Raw genomic sequence first — 19672 nt, 5'->3', positions numbered from 1 at the left:
AAGTTGCTTCTACCAGAAAGCACGGCTGCCCTGGCTCAGCGGGTTTTGGGGGGGCTGTTGGGTGCTGAGCCTCACCCCCGTGTCCCACCCCCGTGTCCCCCAGCGCCTGGGCTCCTTCAGTGCCCGGGCCCTGCTCGGTCGGTGCCGCTGCTGCGCGTTTGGGGCTGAAAGGGGCCGGGAGGGGCCCCGGGGCACGGCCCGGGTGAAGCTGCGGGGGCCGGGGGCTGCAGGCGGGGGGCTCGGAGGGGAGGGAGCGGCGGGAGCCCCCGCCCCGGCGGAGCGGAGAGAGCAGCGCGGAGGGAGAGGAGGGAGAGGAGGGCTGGGAGCGGAGCGGAGGGAGAGGAGGGAGAGGAGGGCTGGGAGCGGAGAGAGCAGAGCGGAGAGAGCAGAGCGGAGGGATCGGAGGGAGCGGTGGGAGTCCCCGCCCCAGCGGAGCAGAGCGGAGGGATCGGAGCGGCGGGAGCAGCGCGGAGGGAGCGGAGGGCTGGGATCGGAGCGGCGGGAGCAGCGGGAGCCCCGGGCCGGCGGAGCGGAGCGGAGCGGAGGGATCGGAGCAGCGGGAGCCCCGGCCCGGCGGAGCGCGGCGCTCTGGCTGCGGATGGAGGGCAGCCGCGCTTCTCCCCGCTACGGATCCATGGAATCCACCCGCTGGCCGCCGGCCGGCGCGGGGCCAGGTGAGCGCCGCGGCACCGGCACCGCCCGAGCCCAACTTCCCCCGGCCCCGGGCTCCGGGACAACCCGGGCACCCCAGCCCCGGGAGCTGGCGGGGAACCGGCGGCTTCATCCACCAAAGGGAGCCCAGCCCGGGTCCCCGAGCGGCCATCGGGAGTGGGGATGGATGGATGATGGATGGATGGATGGATGGATGGATGGATGGATGGATGGAGTGCCTGGGGGACAGGAAGGGTGGCGGCAGGGGTGTCTGCAGGGACACACCGGGGCAGCACGGTCACCTCTCGCTGCGTGCGCGGCCCTGGGCACGGCTGTGAGCAGGGCACAGGGGGCTCGCCCTGTCCTTCACTGCCTTTGCCCCTCTCAGACCGGTTGGTGCAGCGGGACCGAGGTGAGGAGAGCGGGGATGCCCAGCGGGGGAATCGCCTCGAGCAGAGCCCTCGACCCTGGGCTGGGAGGAAGGGTCGCAGCTGGGCTGGGCCGAGGGAGGCGCCTGCGACCCCTCTGCCCCGCCGCCCCTCCGACCCCTCCCGTCCCTGTCCCTTGCACGCAGCGGGCTCAGGCAGCTGCAGAGGCAGGGCAGGAGGCACCACCAGCTCCAGCATCCTGCCGGTACTGCCTGGGGGCTGAGTGGTGCCCGTGAAGCTGCTCGGCTCCTGGGGCAGCTGTGGGAAGTTTGGCTCCTTTCCCCCTGTGCCTTTCCTGGCCGTGCCTTTCCTCCCCTACAGCTCCCGTGGGGCTCTGAGCACCTTCACCAGCCCGTCCTCTGCTCCAGCAGCTGGGTGACACCGAGCTGGGCCAGGGACCCCACTCAGGGTGCTGCCTATGGGCAGGATATCCCCCATGGCTGCCTGTGAGCAGGGCTGGGATTCTGCTGGTTCAGGGCACTTCTGTGAGCTCCCAGCTCCTGGGGACCTTGGGCTGGGTGAGAACCTTGGGCTGGGTAAGAACAGCAATCCCTGTCTGCCGTTCAGGTGCTGCTCTGCTGCTTCCTCCCCACCAGCACAGCTCAGACCAAGCCTGTGCAGCACCGAGCTCCTGGAGCCTCTCGTCCTGCTGGAGCCCAGGCTGGGTGTCCCCTGTCCCTGCTGCTGGCAGGAGCAGAGCAAAGCGCAGCTGAGCTGAGGCTTCTCGGGATGGTGCCCCCATGAAGGGCTCTGACCCCTCCACGGGGGCTCACAATCGATTTCCCAACTTCAATCCGGAAGAAAATGGCTCAAAGCTCACCCTGCACTGTTGGCTGCAGTGACTCATCCCAGCTTGCTGCTGGCTGCCCAAATGCGGTCCCCAAACCCTCTGGAATGGAAGCCTGTGCCTATTGCACTCCTCGTTAGCAGAGGCCCCGCCCTGGGCTGGCGGGGATGATCGGAGCATCTCCAAATTCCTGTGCTTGCTTTGCCAGGCTGAAATGGTGCCAGGCAGGATCCCTTTGGCTCAGGCACTGGAGTTTCTGTGTGTGGCTGTGGTGCTCTGGGAGAGCTGTGGGGGCACAGGGACCCCTGGGCAGTGTGGCCACACCTGGGGCCATCCCTGTCTGTCCCCAAGGCGGGATCTGGATCGTGGGCTTGCTCCCAGCTTTAGTGAGCACCCTGCCCTGGGTGCCCCCTTCTCCATCCCAGGGTTTGTGGGTTAATTTTCCATCATTTCGCTCCTGGCACTGCTCTCCCTCTGCTTCTGCCCTGAATTCAGCAGCTCCAGGCACAAGAAATTCCTGTCAGAGCGCCTTGTCCAGCACCGCCTGTTTGGGGAGCAGTTCCTTGGAATTCCTGAGGGCTGCGGAGTGCCAGGGCTGACCACAGATTCTGAAGGCACAGCCAAGGGCTGGCACCCTCCAGCTGAGCCCTGCGACCCTGGCTGGGCAGTGCTGTGACCTTTCCACTGTCCCCATGTCACAGGACACCCTGACCTGCTCAGTGTCCAGCAGAAAGGTGACCTGGGAGCAGCGTGGGAGGGCAGGGTGGTGCCAGCCCCGCCCGGCCGTGCCAGCCCTGCCCCGTGGGAACCATCCCAGAGCCCAGCCAGGAGCTTTCCTGCCCTTGTGGGCTCTGCCCAGGGGCTGGAATTACATCCCAGCCTCCCGCTGCAGGTGGGGGAAAGCAGCTCAGACCTGCCCCCTCCTCCCGTCCCATCATTGCCCCCTCCTCCCGTCCCAGCATTGTCATCTCCTCCCGTCCCAGCATTGTCACCTCCTCCCGTCCCATCATTGTCATCTCCTCCCGTCCCAGCATTGTCATCTCCTCCCTTCCCATCATTGTCACCTCCTCCTGTCCCAGCATTGCCACCTCCTCCCGTCCCATCATCGTCACCTCCTCCCGTCCCATCATTGTCACCTCCTCCTGTCCCATCATTGTCACCTCCTCCCATCCCAGCCCTGCCACCTCCTCCCGTCCCATCATTGCCCCCTCCTCCTGTCCCAGCATTGTCACCTCCTCCTGTCCCATCATTGTCACCTCCTCCCGTCCCAGCATTGTCATCTCCTCCTGTCCCATCATTGTCACCTCCTCCCGTCCCAGGCGCCTCCTCCCTTTGCCTCTCCTGCCGAGGATCCCCTCTCGCAGCTGGCACGGCTGTGCCGATGCCATTCTGGGATTCTGGAGCTGCTCCAGCCCTGGCGCTGCCCCCGGGGAATTCCTGCTGGGAAGCTCAGCGCAGTGATCAGAACGTGCCGGGCTATTCCCAGGCCAGGAGGGACCAGCCCTGTCCCCAGCCCTGCCCCGTGCCCCCGGGCAGGCTGGGGTGTCCCTGGGGTGTCCCTGGGGTGTCCCTGCGGTGTCCCTGGGGTGTCCCTGGGTGTCCCTGGGGTGTGCCTACTGTGTCCCTGGGTGTCCCTGGGGTGTCCCTGGGTGTCCCTGCTGTGTCCCTGGGGTGTCCCTGGGCCCGAGGCTGCAGGAAGCCCCGTGTTTGTGTCTCTGTGTTTATTGGCACAGAGGGGACACAGCAGCGCAGCTTTTGGTGCCAGCTGTGCCCCTCCTGCCCCTCCAGCTGTGCTGGTCCCTGCACATCTGGCAGCATCTGCCACAGGCCCCTGGGGCCGTCCCCAGCTGCTCAGCCGGGTGCAGCTGCAGCAAAACATCCCAGGCCAGAGCAGCTGCAGGGCAGCAGAGACGTGCTCGGGATGAAGGACCTCAGCATCCTGGTCCCTTAGCAACCGCACTCTGGTCCCTTAGCAACCGCACTCTGGTCCCTTAGCAACCGCACCGTGATGCTGTAGCAGGCACAGGCCGGTCCCTTGGCAACCGGCAGGAGGGAGGCAGAGGGAGAGCAGAGCCAGGCAGGAGCTGCTGGGGCTCATCCAGCCTCACCCTGCCCCACCAGGAGCTGCTGGGGCTCGTCCAGCCTGACCCTGACCGCAACAGGAGCTGCTGGGGCTCATCCAGCCTGACCCTGCCCCACCAGGATCTGCTGGGGGCTTGTCCAGCCTGACCCTGCCCCAACAGGAGCTGCTGGGGCTCATCCAGCCTCACCCTGACCCAACAGGAGCTGCTGGGGCTCATCCAGCCTCACCCTGACCCAACAGGAGATCCTGGAGAGCTCATCCAGCCTCACCCTGACCCAACAGGAGATCCTGGAGAGCTCATCCAGCCTCACCCTGCCCCACCAGGAGCTCCTGGAGAGCTCATCCAGCCTCACCCTGCCCCACCAGGAGCTCCTGGAGAGCTCATCCAGCCTGACCCTGCCCTGACCCCAACAGGGACCGAGGGAAGGTCACACCCTGGCATCAGCTGAGCCTGCCCTTCCTGCCTTGGGGCAGGGACACAACCTCCAGGAACCCTCATGGGCTTCCAAGCCAGAAACAGCAGAAAACTCTTCCCCAAACCGCTCACAAGGATCCAAACCATTGGATTTCCACAATAAACCTTCCTTGCTGGAAGTCTTGGACATATGTCCCATCCTGGGAATGATTTCCTGAGCAGTGTTTCATGATGGGGAGAGGACAGAGGTCTTGCTCCTGTGCCTTGAGGTTTGTCTCTTCCTGCCCTGTAACCCTCAGCACTGGCCTGGCTCCTGTTTGGGATGCCCAGAGCACAACCCTGGCATCTCCCAGCATCCCTGCCCGGGCAATCCTGCTCCTGGAGCAGCTGCACCTCCTGTGCCTTCCCCTCTTCCTGGGAGCACCTGTATTTCCTATCCTTTCCCCTCTTCCTGGGAGCAGCTGTATTTTCTGTATTTTCTCTCCTTTCTCTCTTCCTGGGAGCAGCTGTATTTTCTGTATTTTCTGTATTTTCTGTATTTTCTGTATTTTCTGTATTTTCTGTATTTCCTGTGCCTTCCCCTCTTCCTGGGAGCAGCTGTATTTTCTGTCCTTTCCTCTCTTCCTGGGAGCACCTGTATTTTCTGTATTTTCTGTATTTTCTGTATTTTCTGTATTTTCTGTATTTTCTGTATTTTCTGTATTTTCTGTATTTCCTGTGCCTTCCCCTGTTCCTGCACAGGGAACTCCCAGGGCTGCAGGAAGGCAGAGCCTCAGAGGGGAGCTGTGTCCTGTCACAGGAAGGGTCAGGGGAAGCAGCCCCAGCCCCTGCAGGAGTGTTTGGAACGTTGTTTGGAACGTTGCCCCCCAGCCTGGCTCTGCCCCTGTCCCCAGCACCCCAGGAATGTGGGGTTGGCTGGGATGAGGTGAAGGAGCTGCTGCTGGTGCTGGTGACAGGCTCAGAGTGTGTCTGAGCCAGCCCCGGCCGGGAGCTGGCCTGGAGCAGATCCTCAGCTGCTCCCCAAACGTGGCTGGGAGTCCCTGTGGGATCCACCCAGCACCCAGAGGAAACCCAGGGGCCAGGCAGGAGCAGTGAGTGGGATTTGTGTGAGTCACAGCGGGGGAGGCAGAGCTGCTGCTCAGAGCCATGGGCAGAGCTGGAGGGGCTTTCATCCCGTCCCTCCTCTCAAACACAGATCACAGCCCCTCTATCCCACATTTGGCTGTGAAGCTCCCGCCCCTCACCCTGAGCAGGTGACCCCCCCCCCCCTTTCCTGCCTCAGTTTCCCCATGTGGGGGCTGGCTGTGAGCTCAGCCCTGCAGAGGGTGGGGGAGCTGAACGGGGGCTCAGCCCCGTGCCTGGGAAGGATGGGGGTGTTCAGCCAGCCCGTGATGGGGGCAGCAGCAGCAGCAGCAGGAATTCACCCCGTGGCTCTCAGCTCCGAGCTGTGTGTGCCTGGGGTTTGCTCCTGGTCCTGCAGCAGGAGGGTGCAGGGCAGGCTCAGCGCTCTGTGCTGGACACAATGGGGCTTTCTGTGCCTCTGGAACAGGAGAGGGACATCCCTGCCCTCCCTTCCGGCAGTTTGCAGCTCCTTTGGGCGGCTGCTGCTCCAGGGAACGTGGGGCTCTATCCCAGCACCGGGGACAGGGGAGGCGCTGCTGCTGCTGCCCGGGGACAGGGGGACCCGGGGAACGTGGGGCTGTGTCCCAGCACCAGGGACAGGGGGACCCGGGGAACGTGGGGCTGTGTCCCAGCACCGGGGACAGGGGGACCCGGGGAACGTGGGGCTGTGTCCCAGCACCCAGCCTGGCACGGGCTTGAGCGGGGCAAGCGCTGCTGCTGCTGCTGCTCCCGAGGCTGCCCCCAGGCCCTGCCGCTCTCCTGCTGCCTCAGGTGGCTCCTGTTTCGTGTTCCTTGTCCAGAGGACGAGATCGTGTCCATGGCCGACTCCACGGCCACCATGGATGACATCGAGGGGGAGCTCTTCAGGATCGAGCGGATCCGAGAGATCCTGGTGCGCCGGGAGTCGGAGCTGCGCTACATGTGAGTGTCTGTCCCTGTGTGTGCTGTGTGTCTGTCCCTGTGTGTGCCGTGTGTCTGTCCCTGTGTGTGCTGTGTGTCTGTCCCTGTGTGTGCTGTGTGTCTGTCCCTGTGTGCCGTGTGTCTGTCCATCTGTGTGTGCTGTGTGTCTGTCCCTGTGTGTGCCGTGTGTCTGTCCCTGTGTGTGCTGTGTCTGTCCCTGTGTGTGCTGTGTGTCTGTCCCCGTGTGTGCTGTGTGTCTGTCCCTCTGTGCCGTGTGTCTGTCCCTGTGTGTGCTGTGTGTCTGTCCCTGTGTGTGCCATGTGTCTGTCCCTGTGTGTGCTGTGTGTCTGTCCCTGTGTGTGCTGTGTGTCTGTCCCTGTGTGTGCTGTGTGTCTGTCCCTGTGTGCCGTGTGTCTGTCCATCTGTGTGTGCTGTGTGTCTGTCCCTGTGTGCCGTGTGTCTGTCCCTGTGTGTGCTGTGTGTCTGTCCCTGTGTGTGCTGTGTGTCTGTCCCTGTGTGTGCTGTGTCTGTCCCTGTGTGTGCTGTGTGTCTGTCCCTCTGTGCCGTGTGTCTGTCCCTGTGTGTGCCGTGTGTCTGTCCCTGTGTGTGCTGTGTCTGTCCCTGTGTGTGCTGTGTGTCTGTCCCTGTGTGTGCTGTGTGTCTGTCCCCGTGTGTGCTGTGTGTCTGTCCCTGTGTGTGCTGTGTGTCTGTCCCTGTGTGTGCCATGTGTCTGTCCCTGTGTGTGCCGTGTGTCTGTCCCTGTGTGTGCCGTGTGTCTGTCCCTGTGTGTGCTGTGTGTCTGTCCCTCTGTGCCGTGTGTCTGTCCCTGTGTGTGCCGTGTGTCTGTCCCTGTGTGTGCTGTGTCTGTCCCTGTGTGTGCCGTGTGTCTGTCCCTGTGTGTGCTGTGTGTCTGTCCCTGTGTGTGCTGTGTGTCTGTCCCTGTGTGTGCCGTGTGTCTGTCCCTGTGTGTGCCGTGTGTCTGTCCCTGTGTGTGCTGTGTGTCTGTCCCCGTGTGTGCCGTGTGTCTGTCCCTCTGTGCCGTGTGTCTGTCCCTGTGTGTGCCGTGTGTCTGTCCCTCTGTGCCGTGTGTCTGTCCCTGTGTGTGCCGTGTGTCTGTCTCTCTGTGCTGTGTGTGAGTGGTCAGTCTGGGGAGTGGAAGCTTTGAGCTGCTTTAAGGCTCAGATTTGGAGCCCCTCTGGGGCACAGCTGCCCCTGAACTCGAATTTGAAAAGGAGTTTTGGAAAGCATCAGAAGTGTAGCTCCTAAAGGCTTTCCATGGCAACAGCAGCTGATGCTCTCAGGTGCTCTCAAAGCTCCAGCTCTGGTGTTTCCTTAACCCTTGGCTTGGTTTCTCCCTTTGAAAGCAAAGGGAAATCTCTGCAGAAACCTCCCGGGGGGCTTGGCTGGCACCGTGATCCCATGGGGCTGGGACAGGCCAGGAGTGCCTGGCTGGGAGCTGGGGAGCTCAGGCTCAGCTCTGCAGGGCCCAGCAGTGAGGCTGGGAAGGTTGGGGAGTTCCTGGGGCCCTGCTGCTGGAGAGGGGAGCCCAGGGCTGGGCTCTGCAGGACAGGCCCAGAGGGGTGGGACACAGGGGCTGCCAGACCCTTTCTGATCCCGCAGAGGGGCAGAAGGTGATGCCCAGGGTGGGTGGATGGACTGCAGGGCTCAGGAGATGAGAACTCCCGGGCTGAGCAGCTGAACAGGGCAGGGCCCCCCACAGAAACCAGAATTTGCTCTTGTGGGCAGTGTCAGATCAGCCACGCCAGCGCTCCTGGGCTGTCCCTGCTCGGGGGAACAATGGGGCACCAAATGCTTTTCCTTCACAGGGCAGAAGGAAAGGGCTGGAATTCTGTGGGAGATGCAGCTCCCCTGGTCCCTGAGGCTCCTGGGGCCAGCCAGGGACACCTGGCTCTGGCTGAGGCTGCCACAGGTGTCACCAGCAGGGGTGGAAGCAATGCCAGCCCCAGAGGAGCCTCCTGGGTGCTTGTCCCTGCAACCCCTCCTAATTCTAATTGAAAAGAGAATTTATTATCTTTTACTCTCCCTATCAGTGTTTCCAGAATTAATTTCCATTTAAATGCAACACTCATCCAGCTCTCATCTGGCTGTAATTTTCATTTCAATCAGTGTGTCCCCAGCAATCTCTGCTGTCCCTGTGGCCCCCTGGTGCTCTGCACACCCTCTCTGTTACATTTCATGTTTCTACTTTTATTCAATTCTGCAGGAAGGTGGGATAAAAAAGATCTTTTTCTGTGGCAGCAGCTTCCACTTCTTTTTGGATTTTGCTCTTTTGGGATTATTTTCTGGGACCAGGAGAAACACAGCAGCCCTTGCCTGGTGGATAGGCCAGGTTTTGATAAGGCTTTGTTATTACTGAGGTGGTGAAGCTTTCTGTCTGCCAGCAACCAGAGCCCCAGCAAAACTCTGGGGTGAAGTGGGCTGGATTTCCCATGGGAAGGCAGGGAAATCTGGGATCCCACCACAGGCACTGGGTGCTGCTCTGGGGGTTTGAGCCTCTCCTGTCCCAGCTTTCCCCCTCAGAGGTCCCATTGGTGTCCCTGCAGGATGGATGACATCCAGCTCTGCCAGGAGATCAGCCGGCTGAAAACAGAGCTCCAGAAGCTGCTGGGCCTGCCAGGTGAGGCTCTGGGGGTGCCCCCTGAGGGTGCTGGGGTCCCTGAGGGTGCTGGGATCTCTGACAGTGCTGGGGTCCCCAGGGCGCTGGGATTCCTGACAGTGTTGGGGTCCCTGAGGGTGCTGGGATCCCTGACAGTGTTGGGGTCCCCAGGGTGCTGGGATTCCTGAGGGTGCTGGGATTCCTGAGGGCACTGGGATTCCTGAGGGTGCTGCTCTCCCCAGGGTGCTGCTCCCCCCAGGGTGCTGCACTCCCCAGCCCAGGGCAGATGTTACAGGGGTGATGGGCGCAGGCAGGGCCCAGCTGTGCCCAGCTGTGGCCCCAGGCACCTCCTCTGTCTGCGCCCAGGACATCTCAGGGGCCAGGTGGCCCTGCCAGGTGCCACAGTGGCACGGTGCTGGCTGTGCCTGGCAGAGCCCAGGTGCTGCTCAAGATTCAGGTGCTGCTCCCCCCAGTAAACCTGGCTCGGGGTGTGGATGGAGGCTCGGTGGGGAGGGGAGTTTCCTGCCAGAAAAACAGGAGCTCCTTGCTCCAGATCGCACAGGGGCCTTTAATCCCAACTCCTCCCAGTCCATAAACCAAGCCTTTCCCTAAACCACATCTCAGAGCAGAGATAAATTGGTTTTTTCTGCTACTGGAGGAATGAGCCTGGCTTTCCTTCATCTGCTTTGGGCTTTCATTTCTTGCCTTTTCAGCACTCCCAGACTCAGCTGAGAGCAGAAATTCTGCTCTTTTTGTCTTCTTTCTGAGTTGACTCAGAGCAGTCTGTGCTGGAAAAAGCCTGCACACGCCTGTTCTGGTGAGACAGCCACGGCAGCCTCGGCTTTGGGTAAAGGCAGGGATAAACACCTCAGTGCTGCTCAGGGCTCGGCCAGGGCTGGGGCTCAAAACCTCCCCAGCCACGGACGGCGCCTTTGGTGACTCAGATGTCACCGTGATGGGCTCTGCCAGCAGCGGGAAGGGGCAGCGTTTGTCCAGGGGCACCTTAACCCTGACAGGTTCTGCCTCATGGTTGTTAACGAACCCCAAATACCGGTGTTAATGAACCCCAAATAGCCGGTGTTAGTGACCCCAAATACCGGTGTTAATGAACCCAAATAGCCAGTGTTAATGAACCCCAAATAGCCGGTGTTAGTGACCCCAAATACCGGTGTTAATGAACCCAAATAGCCAGTGTTAATGAACCCCAAATAGCCGGTGTTAATGAACCCAAATAGCCAGTGTTAATGAACCCCAAATAGCCGGTGCTAGTGACCCCAAATAGCCGGTGCTAGTGACCCCAAATACCGGTGTTAATGAACCGCAAATAGCGGTGTTAATGAACCGCAAATAGCGGTGTTAGTGACCCCAAATACCGGTGTTAATGAACCCCAAATAGCGGAGTTAGTGACCCCAAATAGCGGTGTTAATGAACACAAATAGCCAGTGTTAATGAACACAAATTGCCAGTGTTAATGAACCCAAATACTGGTGTTAATGAACCCCACAAAGCGGTGTTAATGAACCCAAATAGCCGGTGTTAATGAACACAAATATCGGTGTTAATGAACCCAAATATCAGTGCTTGGGCAGAGCCTGATGCCCTGGGGGTAGCCCTGTCTCAGCAGGCAGGTGTGGGATGCCCAGGTGACCCTGCACTGATTCAGGTGGTAGGAGAGCCCCAGGAGAGCCCCAGGAGAGCCCCGGGAGAGCTGCCACACCCAGCCAGGGCGGCTGGGACGAGGTTCCTCTCGTTGAGCAGCCCGAGCCTGGATCCAGCTGCTCCCTTGGCTTGGCTTCGCCCCCACGCTCGGAGCTGAGCAGAGCAGCTCTGGCCTTGGCGGGTGGGATGGCTCCTGTGGGGTGTGAAATGCGCTCCCCGTGGCTCTGAGTGTGCTCCCTGTGCTGCAGAGAACCAGAAATCCAACGAGGAGAAGCAGAGGGAAGAGGAGCTGGTGCAGCAGATCCACAAGCTGGTGGAAACACGGGATTTCCTGGTGGATGACGTGGAGTTTGAGAGGCTCAGGTAGCTGCTGTCACCTGCTGCTCATGCTGGGGACGCTGCAATCCATCCCCTGAGCTGTGTCCCGCCTTCCCAGGGCTCCTGGGGCCCTGCTGCTCCTTTCCCAGCAGTAACCAAGGTCTTTGCCACAGGGAAAGGGAAGAGGACAAGGAAATGGCCGAGTTCCTGCAGAGCAAGCTGTCCAAAAGCTGCCTCCAGAGAGCAAGTGGGTGCTGGTGTGTTCACGGCCTGCACTGACCCTCCCTGGGGCTTGTCCCCTTCCCTGGCACTCTGCCTCCAAGGTTTCCCTGCCTGGGGCTGCCTCACCTGGGGGAGGCTGGGGAAGGGGCACGGGGGGTGCTGCTGCTTGAGGCCCCAGTGTGGGAGCAGCTGGCATTGGAGCAGGTGTTGGGGACCCATTTCCCTCCTGGCATTTCCCAGGTGGGCCACGAGAACGGGGCTGGGGGGGCTCTCTTGGAGCTGCCATCCTTCATCTCCCCTGGAACACTGGCTCCACCTCGGGTGGCTGCAGGAGGGACAGCACTCCTCTGATGAGAGCCACCCCTTCCCTGTGCTCTGTCACCTCCCCAGGCCGGTGGGAGGCACTCCCAGCCCTGGGGACACCCAGAGCCCCAGGGGACACCCAGAGCCCCGGGGCGGTGCCATGGAGGTGCAGGAGCAGCCCCAGAGCAGCTGTGAGCAGCAGCCCCTGCTGTGCCCAGGCCCTGGCCCTGTCCCCAGGCACAGCTGGGTTCCTGTTCCCGCAGCTCCTGTCCCAGAGAAGAAGATGACATCGAGGGGACAGCAAACCTCGGCTCCCTACGTGACCAAGACGGGCCTGGCCCTGCTCAGGGGGTGCTGTGGCTTCACCTGCTCCATCATGTAGGGCACTGCCAGCGCCTGGCACAGGACACGGCCGTGGTAGGGGCACGTCCTGGGCAGCTGGGATGGGCAGGAGGGGCTTCCTTGGAGCTGGGCCTTCCTTGGAGCTGATCCTGTCCTGGGGCTGATCCCAGCCTGGAGCCAATCCCATCCTGGGCTGCTCCAGAGACTCTCCAGGGCTGCTGTGCTTGGCCCACAGGGATTTGCTTTGTTCCACACACACCACAGGCTCCTCCCTGCCCTGCCCTCCCAGGGCCTCTCTGGGGCAGTGAGTGACCCAGCCAGAGAGTTTGGTTGGGCTGAGGGGAGCCAGAGGCCAGGAGAGCCCTGGATTCCAAACCTGCCCCTCTGGAGGCAGCCTGGGCTGGAGGCAGTGCTGGAGGATGAGCACGCTCTGTCTGTGTGTCCCCTTGAGGACGGGCAGGCTCTGTCTGTGTGTCCCCCTGAGGACGGGCAGGCTCTGTCTGTGTGTCCCCTTGAGGACGGGCAGGCTCTGTCTGTGTGTCCCCCTGAGGATGGGCAGGCTCTGTCTGTGTGTCCCCCTGAGGATGGGCACGCTCTGTCTGTGTGTCCCCCTGAGGATGGACACGCTCTGTCTGTGTGTCCCCTTGAGGATGGGCAGGCTCTGTCTGTGTGTCCCCCTGATGATGGGCACGCTCTGTCTGTGTGTCCTGCTGAGGACGGGCAGGCTGTGTCTGTGTGTCCTGCTGAGGACGGGCAGGCTCTGTCTGTGTGTCCCCTTGAGGATGGACACGCTCTGTCTGTGTGTCCCCCTGAGGATGGACACGCTCTGTCTGTGTGTCCTGCTGAGGACGGGCAGGCTGTGTCTGTGTGTCCCCCTGAGGATGGACACGCTCTGTCTGTGTGTCCCCCTGAGGACAGGCACGCTCTGTCTGTCTGTCCCCTGTGTCCCTGAGGCTGCTCCCCGGGCACACAGAACTGCTGGGAGGGCTGGGAGAGGAGCCCAGCCCATGGGAGGGACACAGCTTTGTGTGCATCCACCTCAACCCCAACCAATAAATGTCTGCTGGAAGCTCTGCAGGTGTTTTCCCTCCTGGCACCGCCTCAGGAGATGGCTCAGGGTGGGCAAAGGTTGTGCCCAGCAAGGGGAGCAGAAACCCAACCCTGAACACCCGGGCTGCACTTGGGAGCTCCAGGAATGTCCAGAGCAGCTCCTGCAAGAGCCCAACCCTCCCATTTCTGGCTCTGACCCACACTTCACTTTTGGTCCCTCAGTGTCCTCACCGGACCCTGGGGACAGCCCTGTCCCCATCCGTCCCTCACAGGAGGGGACAGCTATGTCCCCATCCATCCATCATAGGGCAGGGGACAGCTGTGTCCCCATCCGTCCCTCACAGGGCAGGGGATGGCCCTGTCCCCATCCATCCATCCATCATAGGGCAGGGGATGGCCCTGTCCCCATCCCTCCCTCTCTCCCAGGGCAGAGCTGCTCCTGTCCCATGAACTCCTGCCACCACCGGGAGGGTGACGCCCCCACGGGTGACAGGGTGGCCATGGCTGGGGACAGCTGAGTCATCTCTCAGGGGGGTGTGGATGGCCCTGTCCCTCTGGAAATGTCACAGCTGAGATGAGATGCAGGGGCACAAAGGCCCCGCATGCTCTGTGCTCCGGGATGAGTCAGGAGCTGATTTTCCAGAGCAGGAGCAGCTCCTGGTGGCGCTGCCAGTGTCTGTGAGGCCTCTGGGACCCCGAGAGCCACGCAGGCCTCACTCCCCCCTGCTTTTCTCTCTTCTGCTGCTGAGTATCTGGGCTCACAGAAGAGCAGGGAAAATCAGCAGGAATTGAAGAGATGCTTCAAATATTTGCTATTTTTTTAGTCTTCAATGTCTGCCGGGTTCTCTCCTCCTCTCCTCTCCCTGCCCACCCTGCTGCTGCCTCGCTGGCAGGGCAGGCTCTCACAGAGCTCGGCCACGCTCCTTCATGTCCTCAGTGAAGTCCTGGAGGTCGTGGATGAACTGCCGGATCTGGGGTGGGACAGGGACAGGGACAGGGCAGGGTCAGGCAGCAATGGGGGCAGGAGGCAGAGGGGAGCCTGTCCCTCCTGCAGGCCATATGATGTCCCTGAGCAAAGTGACAGGACATGAAAGCACCAGAGTGTGCCTCTGTGGGGGAATGGAACCAAACCCTGGCCATGGCTGGACCTGCATCCCTGCACCCCAAAAACCCTTCACCTGAACCCCTGCACCCCCAAACCCTGCATCCCCATATCCCTGCGTCCCTGCACCCCAAAAACCCTTCACCCCCAAACCCTTGCAACTCTGAACCCCTGCACTCCAAACCCTGCATCCCCATATCCCTGCATCCCTGCACTCCCAAAACCCTGCACCCACAAACCCTGAACCCCCAAACCCTGCATCCCCATATCTCTGCACTCCCAAAACCCTGCACCCACAAACCCTTGCACCCCTGAACCCCTGCATCCCCATTTCCCTGCACTCCTGCATCTCCACAACCCTGCATCCCCATATCCCTGCACCCTGAAAACCTGCACCCCCATATCCCTGCACCCCATATCCCTGCACCTCAAAACCCTGCACTCCCATATCCCCTGCACCCCAAAACCCTGCACCCCCATATCCCTGCACTCCCTGTCCCTGTATCCCTGCACCCCCAAACCCTGTGTTCCTGAATCCCTGCACCCCTGAACCCTGTAGATCCATATCCCCACATCCCTGCACTCTTGAACCCTTGCATCCCTGAATCCCCATATCCCTGCACCCCAAAACCCTGCACCCCCTGTGCAGGTCTGACCCTCCCCTGCAGCCCCCGCTCCCCATACTCCCAGGGACAGGTGTTCCCGCTGTCCCCACCATTCCCAGCCAGGTCCCCAGGGGAGGAGGGAGCCTGTGCTGGGCCCCTCGCCCTGAGGGAGCCGTTCCTGCTGCTGTCCTGGCCAGGACTGAGCTGTCCCCGGGGCTCAGAGGCCCTGGGGCTGTGCCACGTTACCATGTCCAGCTGCCGGTGGCTGTCCCCAGCTGCCACCCTGCCCTGTGGCTGCAGCCGCGCGCTGGCGGCGTGGAACAGGCCGTGGATGGCCATGGTGAGGGACCTCAGCTCCACGGCCTTCCTGGCTTGCCTGTCCTGCACCTGGGCCCAGCGATCCTCCTGGGGACACGGACACATCCCACTGGGGCTGCCTCAGCCCTGGGACCCCGCTGGGGACCCCAAATTCAGCCTCATCTGGGCTGGGAAGGACCTGGTAGGCTGGCAAGGACCTGGTGGGCTGGGGCTGGTGCAGCCCAGCTGTGCTGGGAGCAGAGCAGAGCAGAGCCAGCCCAGCTGTGTGGGAGCAGAGCAGAGCCCAGCTGTGCTGCCCACCCTGCAGTGCCCACCCTGGCACGCCCTCCCTGCCAGCCCTGCAGCGCTGCCACTGTCACCTCCCTTGGTGACAAATCTGCCCCCACCCGGGCTCTCGCTCCTCCTGCAGCTTCAGGACAGGATGGGATGGGATGGGGATGGGATGGGATGGGATGGGATGGGATGGGATGGGATCCATGGGATGGAATCCATGGGATGGGATGGGATGGGATGGGATGGGATGGGATGGGATGGGATGGGATGGGATGGGATGGGATGGGATGGGGATGGGATGGGATGGGATCCATGGGATGGAATCCATGGGATGGGATGGGATGGGATGGGATGGGATGGGATGGGATGGGATGGGATGGGATGGGATGAGATCCATGGGATGGAATCCATGGGATGGGATGGGATGGGATGGGATGGGATGGGATGGGATGGGATGGGATGAGATCCATGGGATTGAATCCATGGGATGGGATGGGATGGGATGAGATCCATGGGATGGAATCCATGGGATGGGATTGGGGATGGGGCATCTCCTCCCACCCCAAACTGCTGCTGGCCCTGCCCCGAGCCCCTGGCTGCAGGAGGAGCCAGTCCTGCCCCCCAGGCCCCCCGGGCACCCCTCAGCTCCTTACCCACTGCTGGATATCACTCTGAGCCCGGTCAAAGGATTCCTTGAGCTGCACCAGGTCGTTCCTGCACTGGAGCATCTCAGCCTCCTTCTCTGCCCCGAGCTGCTGCTGCAGGCCCTTGCCCTGCTCCATCAGCTGCCGGTGCCACCACTGGGACTGCAGCAGGTCCTTGCGGGTCCTCAGCAGGGCCTTGTAGTAGCTGATGATGTCATCGATGTCACGGAACTGCAGCACAGGCCCTGGGGTCAGGGACACCCTGCCCTGCCCTGCCTGGGGTCAGGGACACCCTGCCCTGTCCTGTCCTGTCCTGGGGTCAGGGACACCCTGCCCTGCCCTGCCCTGTCCTGCCCTGGTGTCAGGGACACCCTGCCCTGCCTTCATCCGTCCTGCTTGTCCTCTCCTGACCCTGCTCCCTGTGGCCCACCTTGGTTTCCAGGGAGCCCCTCCCAGCCCACCTGGAGTCTCTGGGTTTGCTCAGGGGTTGATTTCCCTGGCCTTGCCTCATCCCTCTGGTTCAAACCATCCCCGAGCCATGTCCAAGCTCACCTGTGAATTCTCCACCACATCCTCCAGGTACCTCTTGAACAGGGAGTACTTCAGCAATTTTTTGGAGAGTTTCTGGTGCTTTTTTCTCAGGGCATCCAGTTCCCTCCTAGCCCTCAAGAGCTCACTCTCCTTTTTCAAATTCTCCTCTTTCTCTTCTTTGGCTTTCTTCAGAGCTTGGGTTCTCAGCCTTTCATTCTCCTGGGGAGGTTTGCAGCAGCACCCACAGCCAGAGGGGGAGGGAGGCACGGGAAGGAGGAGCTGGGTCACTCCGGGCACTGCCAGGAGAGCCTCCAGGGAGGAGATCCCAGCACTCGGGATCTTGTTCCAGGTGTATGAGACGTGCCAGGGGTGCCAGGGGTTACCAGGAGTATGAGGTGTGCCAGGTGTGCCAGGTGTATGAGGTGTATCAGGTGTTCCGGGTGTATGAGGTGTATCAGGTGTGCCAGGTGTGCCAGGTGTGCCAGCTGTACCTTCACGGTGGTCCCAGATGTCACCACGTGGGCTTTCAGCTGGGCCCTCCTGGCGTGCAGGTCCCTCCACTGCTCAGCGAGGGTCTCCATCCTCTCCGTGAAGGCCTGGCAGCACCAGAGCTGGGGTGACACGGCTGCCACAGCCAGAGCCACCCCCTGCCACCCTGCACAGCCCCCCAGGCACGTCCCAGCAGCCCCCCAGCTTCCTCACCTCCTCTGTCTCCTCCACAACCTTCTCCATCTGCCGCACCTCCTTCATCTTCTTCAGCACGCAGATGAAGGAGTTGGTGGAGTCCTCCTCCGCCGCCTGCAGCTCCCTGCCACGCATGGCCCGAGCTCACAGGGCATCCTGGCAGGGTGCTCTGGAGCTGGGCTGCGTCCCAGGGGCGGGCAGGACCCCCAGCCCCACTGCAGGGACCCCCCAGCACAGCCGGGGCAGCTCCGGGGGCGACGGGGCAGGGACAGGAGCAGGCGAGGGATGGGAGCAGTGAGGGATGGGAGAAGCTGAGGGATGGGAGCAGTGAGGGATGGGAGCAGTGAGGGATGGGAGCAGTGAGGGATGGGAGCAGCTGAGGGATGGGAGCAGTGAGGGATGGGAGCAGCTGAGGGATGGGAGCAGCTGAGGGATGGGAGCAGTGAGGGATGGGAGCAACTGAGGGATGGGAGCAGTGAGGGATGGGAGCAGTGAGGGATGGGAGCAGTGAGGGATGGGAGCAGGGGAGGGATGGGAGCAGGGGAGGGATGGGAGCAGTGAGGGATGGGAGCAGTGAGGGATGGGAGAAGCTGAGGCACAGGAGCAGCTGAGGGATGGGAGCAGTGAGGGATGGGAGCAGTGAGGGATGGGAGCAGTGAGGGACGGGAGCAGTGAGGGATGGGAGCAGGGGAGGGATGGGAGCAGGGGAGGGATGGGAGCAGTGAGGGATGGGAGCAGGGGAGGGATGGGAACAGTGAGGGATGGGAGCAGGGGAGGGGTGGGAGCAGCTGAGGGATGGGAGCAGGGGAGGGATGGGAGCAGTGAGGGATGGGAGTAGTGAGGAACAGGAGCAGGGGAGGGATGGGAGCAGGGGAGGGATGGGAGCTCGGCGCAGCAGGGAAGGAGCCATGGAGGCAGGGGCAGCTGGAGAAGCCCCTGACCTGAGCAGGGACAGGAGCCTGTCCTTGTACTGCCCCCGGTAATAGCTCAGGTCCTCGTGGGCCATGCCTGCGGCCACTGCACGTCCCGGTGCTGCTGCTGCTGCTGCTGGCCTGGCCTCGGGGCAGCCCGGGGCTGCTGTGCACTGCTCACAGGGCCCTGGGGCTGCTCCAGGGCACCAGGACAAGCCCCGTGGCTACTCAGTCCCAGAGAGAGCCACTGTGGCTCCTGCAACCATTGTGAGAGTTCCAGTGCTACTGCAGGCACTGTGACAGCTCCAGGGGCACCTGCACCCTTTGTGACAGCTCCAGGGGCTCCTCCCAGCACTGTGACAGCTCCAGGGGCTCCTCCCAGCACTGTGACAGCTCCAGGGGCTCCTCCCAGCACTGTGACAATTCCTGTGAATCAGAGGGACTGATCACTGGTGTCAGGGGGACTGACCACTGTGTCCAGGACTTGGAATTTTTTCGTTCCCTTCTCTTCTCCATTCATCTTCTCTGCTTCTTCCTCTGCCCAGGTTTGGCCCCTGTGCCCTGTGCTGCCCCCGGGGTCTCTGAGGCCCCTGGCAGCCCCTGCCCCTGTCCCAGAGCCCAGCTGGAGCTCAGGGACCCTGCACACTGCCCTGCCCAGAGCTCCCTCTCTGGCTCAGCCTGAGCTTCCCCGTTTGCCAAGAAATTCTATAGAATTGATATAACAAATACTAATGCTAAAATATACTAAAAATACAGATTTATTGGAATATATAATAATATACAATAGATTATATGTGATATAGCTTTATAGACAATAAGTAAAATACATAAAACAAAATCTATGGCATAAAAATATCTAAGGAGGCAGATTTGCTGACTTCATAAAACTTTTGCTTCCTCTTTCCCAAAGCACTTCCACAAACAGAAGGAATGAGAGGGATTTTAGGATCTCTCAAGTTCTCCATGATTTCAGCTACACCCAGACCTAAACGAGAACGCTGCCGTTGTTTTGGTGTTTTTAACTGAGCTCTTATGGAGCTGCTCTGATCCGCCCAGAGCCCCCCTGTGCTGGGCACCCCTCTGTGGCCAAGCCCGGGGCAGGGGGACACTGGGGGGGCACTGAGGGGACACTGGGGGGACACTGGGGGGGACACTGGGGGACACTGGGGGCTCCGGGCCCTGCTGGCACTGAAGGCTCCGAGCCCAGCCCAGCCCAGCCCAGGCTCCTGCAGCAATCCCGGGCAGCTGGGGACATCTCCTGGCCGTGGGATGGAGCAGCGCTGCTGGAGAATCGCCCGAGCAGAGCCCGCAGCTCCTCTGCCTGGCCGCGGCAGCGCGGGCACGGCGCTCCGGCCCCAGGCGACTTGTCTGAAAGAAAAATAGGAAAAAAAACAACCCTTTTTGGCTAAAAGTGACTAAACCCCACTTGTTTTAAATCACAACATCTCCCTTAATCACCCTGAACACCAAAGCAGAGCCTGCCTGCTGCTCCTGGGCACATTTCATTTCATTTATTTCATTTCATTTATTTCATTTCATTTCATTTTCCTCTTCACTCCCTCCAAACACAGCCCACACTCAGATTTCCAGGTGATTAACCCTTCTGTCAAACACCGGGGTCTCCTTTCCACGCCTCTCCCTGTTCCTGTGCAAGATTCCTTACAAATGTGAGTGGCACCCAGAGGGTCCCCATTCCTGGCTGCTTT

At 61.5% G+C, this 19672-nt stretch overlaps 2 protein-coding genes across 2 annotated transcripts; one reads left to right on the top strand and one right to left on the bottom strand.

Annotated features, from left to right (window-relative positions):
- Positions 1 to 421: 421 nt before the first annotated feature.
- LOC139602764 (bMERB domain-containing protein 1-like) lies at positions 422 to 12921 on the top strand. The gene is made up of 6 exons (XM_071452910.1): positions 422 to 674; positions 6287 to 6407; positions 8951 to 9024; positions 10912 to 11026; positions 11155 to 11228; positions 11770 to 12921. The coding sequence occupies exons 1-6, from the start codon at positions 599 to 601 to the stop codon at positions 11886 to 11888; spliced, it is 579 nt and encodes a 192-aa protein (XP_071309011.1). The 5' UTR covers positions 422 to 598; the 3' UTR covers positions 11889 to 12921.
- Positions 12922 to 15837: 2916 nt separating this feature from the next.
- CCDC42 (coiled-coil domain containing 42) lies at positions 15838 to 18061 on the bottom strand. The gene is made up of 5 exons (XM_071452594.1): positions 17997 to 18061; positions 17074 to 17179; positions 16863 to 16967; positions 16393 to 16590; positions 15838 to 16071 (listed from the first exon to the last, which is right to left on the bottom strand). The coding sequence occupies exons 1-5, from the start codon at positions 18059 to 18061 to the stop codon at positions 15838 to 15840; spliced, it is 708 nt and encodes a 235-aa protein (XP_071308695.1).
- Between the last annotated feature and the right edge of the window lie 1611 nt (positions 18062 to 19672).

This window comes from Agelaius tricolor, unplaced genomic scaffold (genome assembly GCF_023055355.1).
Source record: "Agelaius tricolor isolate 1412-34295 unplaced genomic scaffold, bAgeTri1.0.p SCAF_35, whole genome shotgun sequence".
NCBI classification, from domain to species: Eukaryota; Metazoa; Chordata; class Aves; order Passeriformes; family Icteridae; genus Agelaius; species Agelaius tricolor.
Note: the sequence above shows the minus strand (reverse complement) of the source record. Positions and strands in the feature narration are given on the sequence as shown.

Excerpts from the sequence above, each read along its gene's own strand:
- LOC139602764 (XM_071452910.1), top strand. The coding sequence starts at position 599 with ATGGAGGGCAGCCGCGCTTCTCCCCGCTACGGATCCATGGAATCCACC. Across the intron at positions 11,027-11,154 it reads GTGGAGTTTGAGAGGCTCAG|GGAAAGGGAAGAGGACAAGG; the intron begins GTAGCTGCTGTC and ends TCTTTGCCACAG. Across the intron at positions 11,229-11,769 it reads AAGCTGCCTCCAGAGAGCAA|CTCCTGTCCCAGAGAAGAAG; the intron begins GTGGGTGCTGGT and ends CTGTTCCCGCAG.
- CCDC42 (XM_071452594.1), bottom strand. The coding sequence starts at position 18,061 with ATGGCCCACGAGGACCTGAGCTATTACCGGGGGCAGTACAAGGACAGG. Across the intron at positions 17,180-17,996 it reads AGGCTCCTGTCCCTGCTCAG|GGAGCTGCAGGCGGCGGAGG; the intron begins GTCAGGGGCTTC and ends CATGCGTGGCAG. Across the intron at positions 16,591-16,862 it reads CATCTGGGACCACCGTGAAG|GAGAATGAAAGGCTGAGAAC; the intron begins GTACAGCTGGCA and ends AAACCTCCCCAG.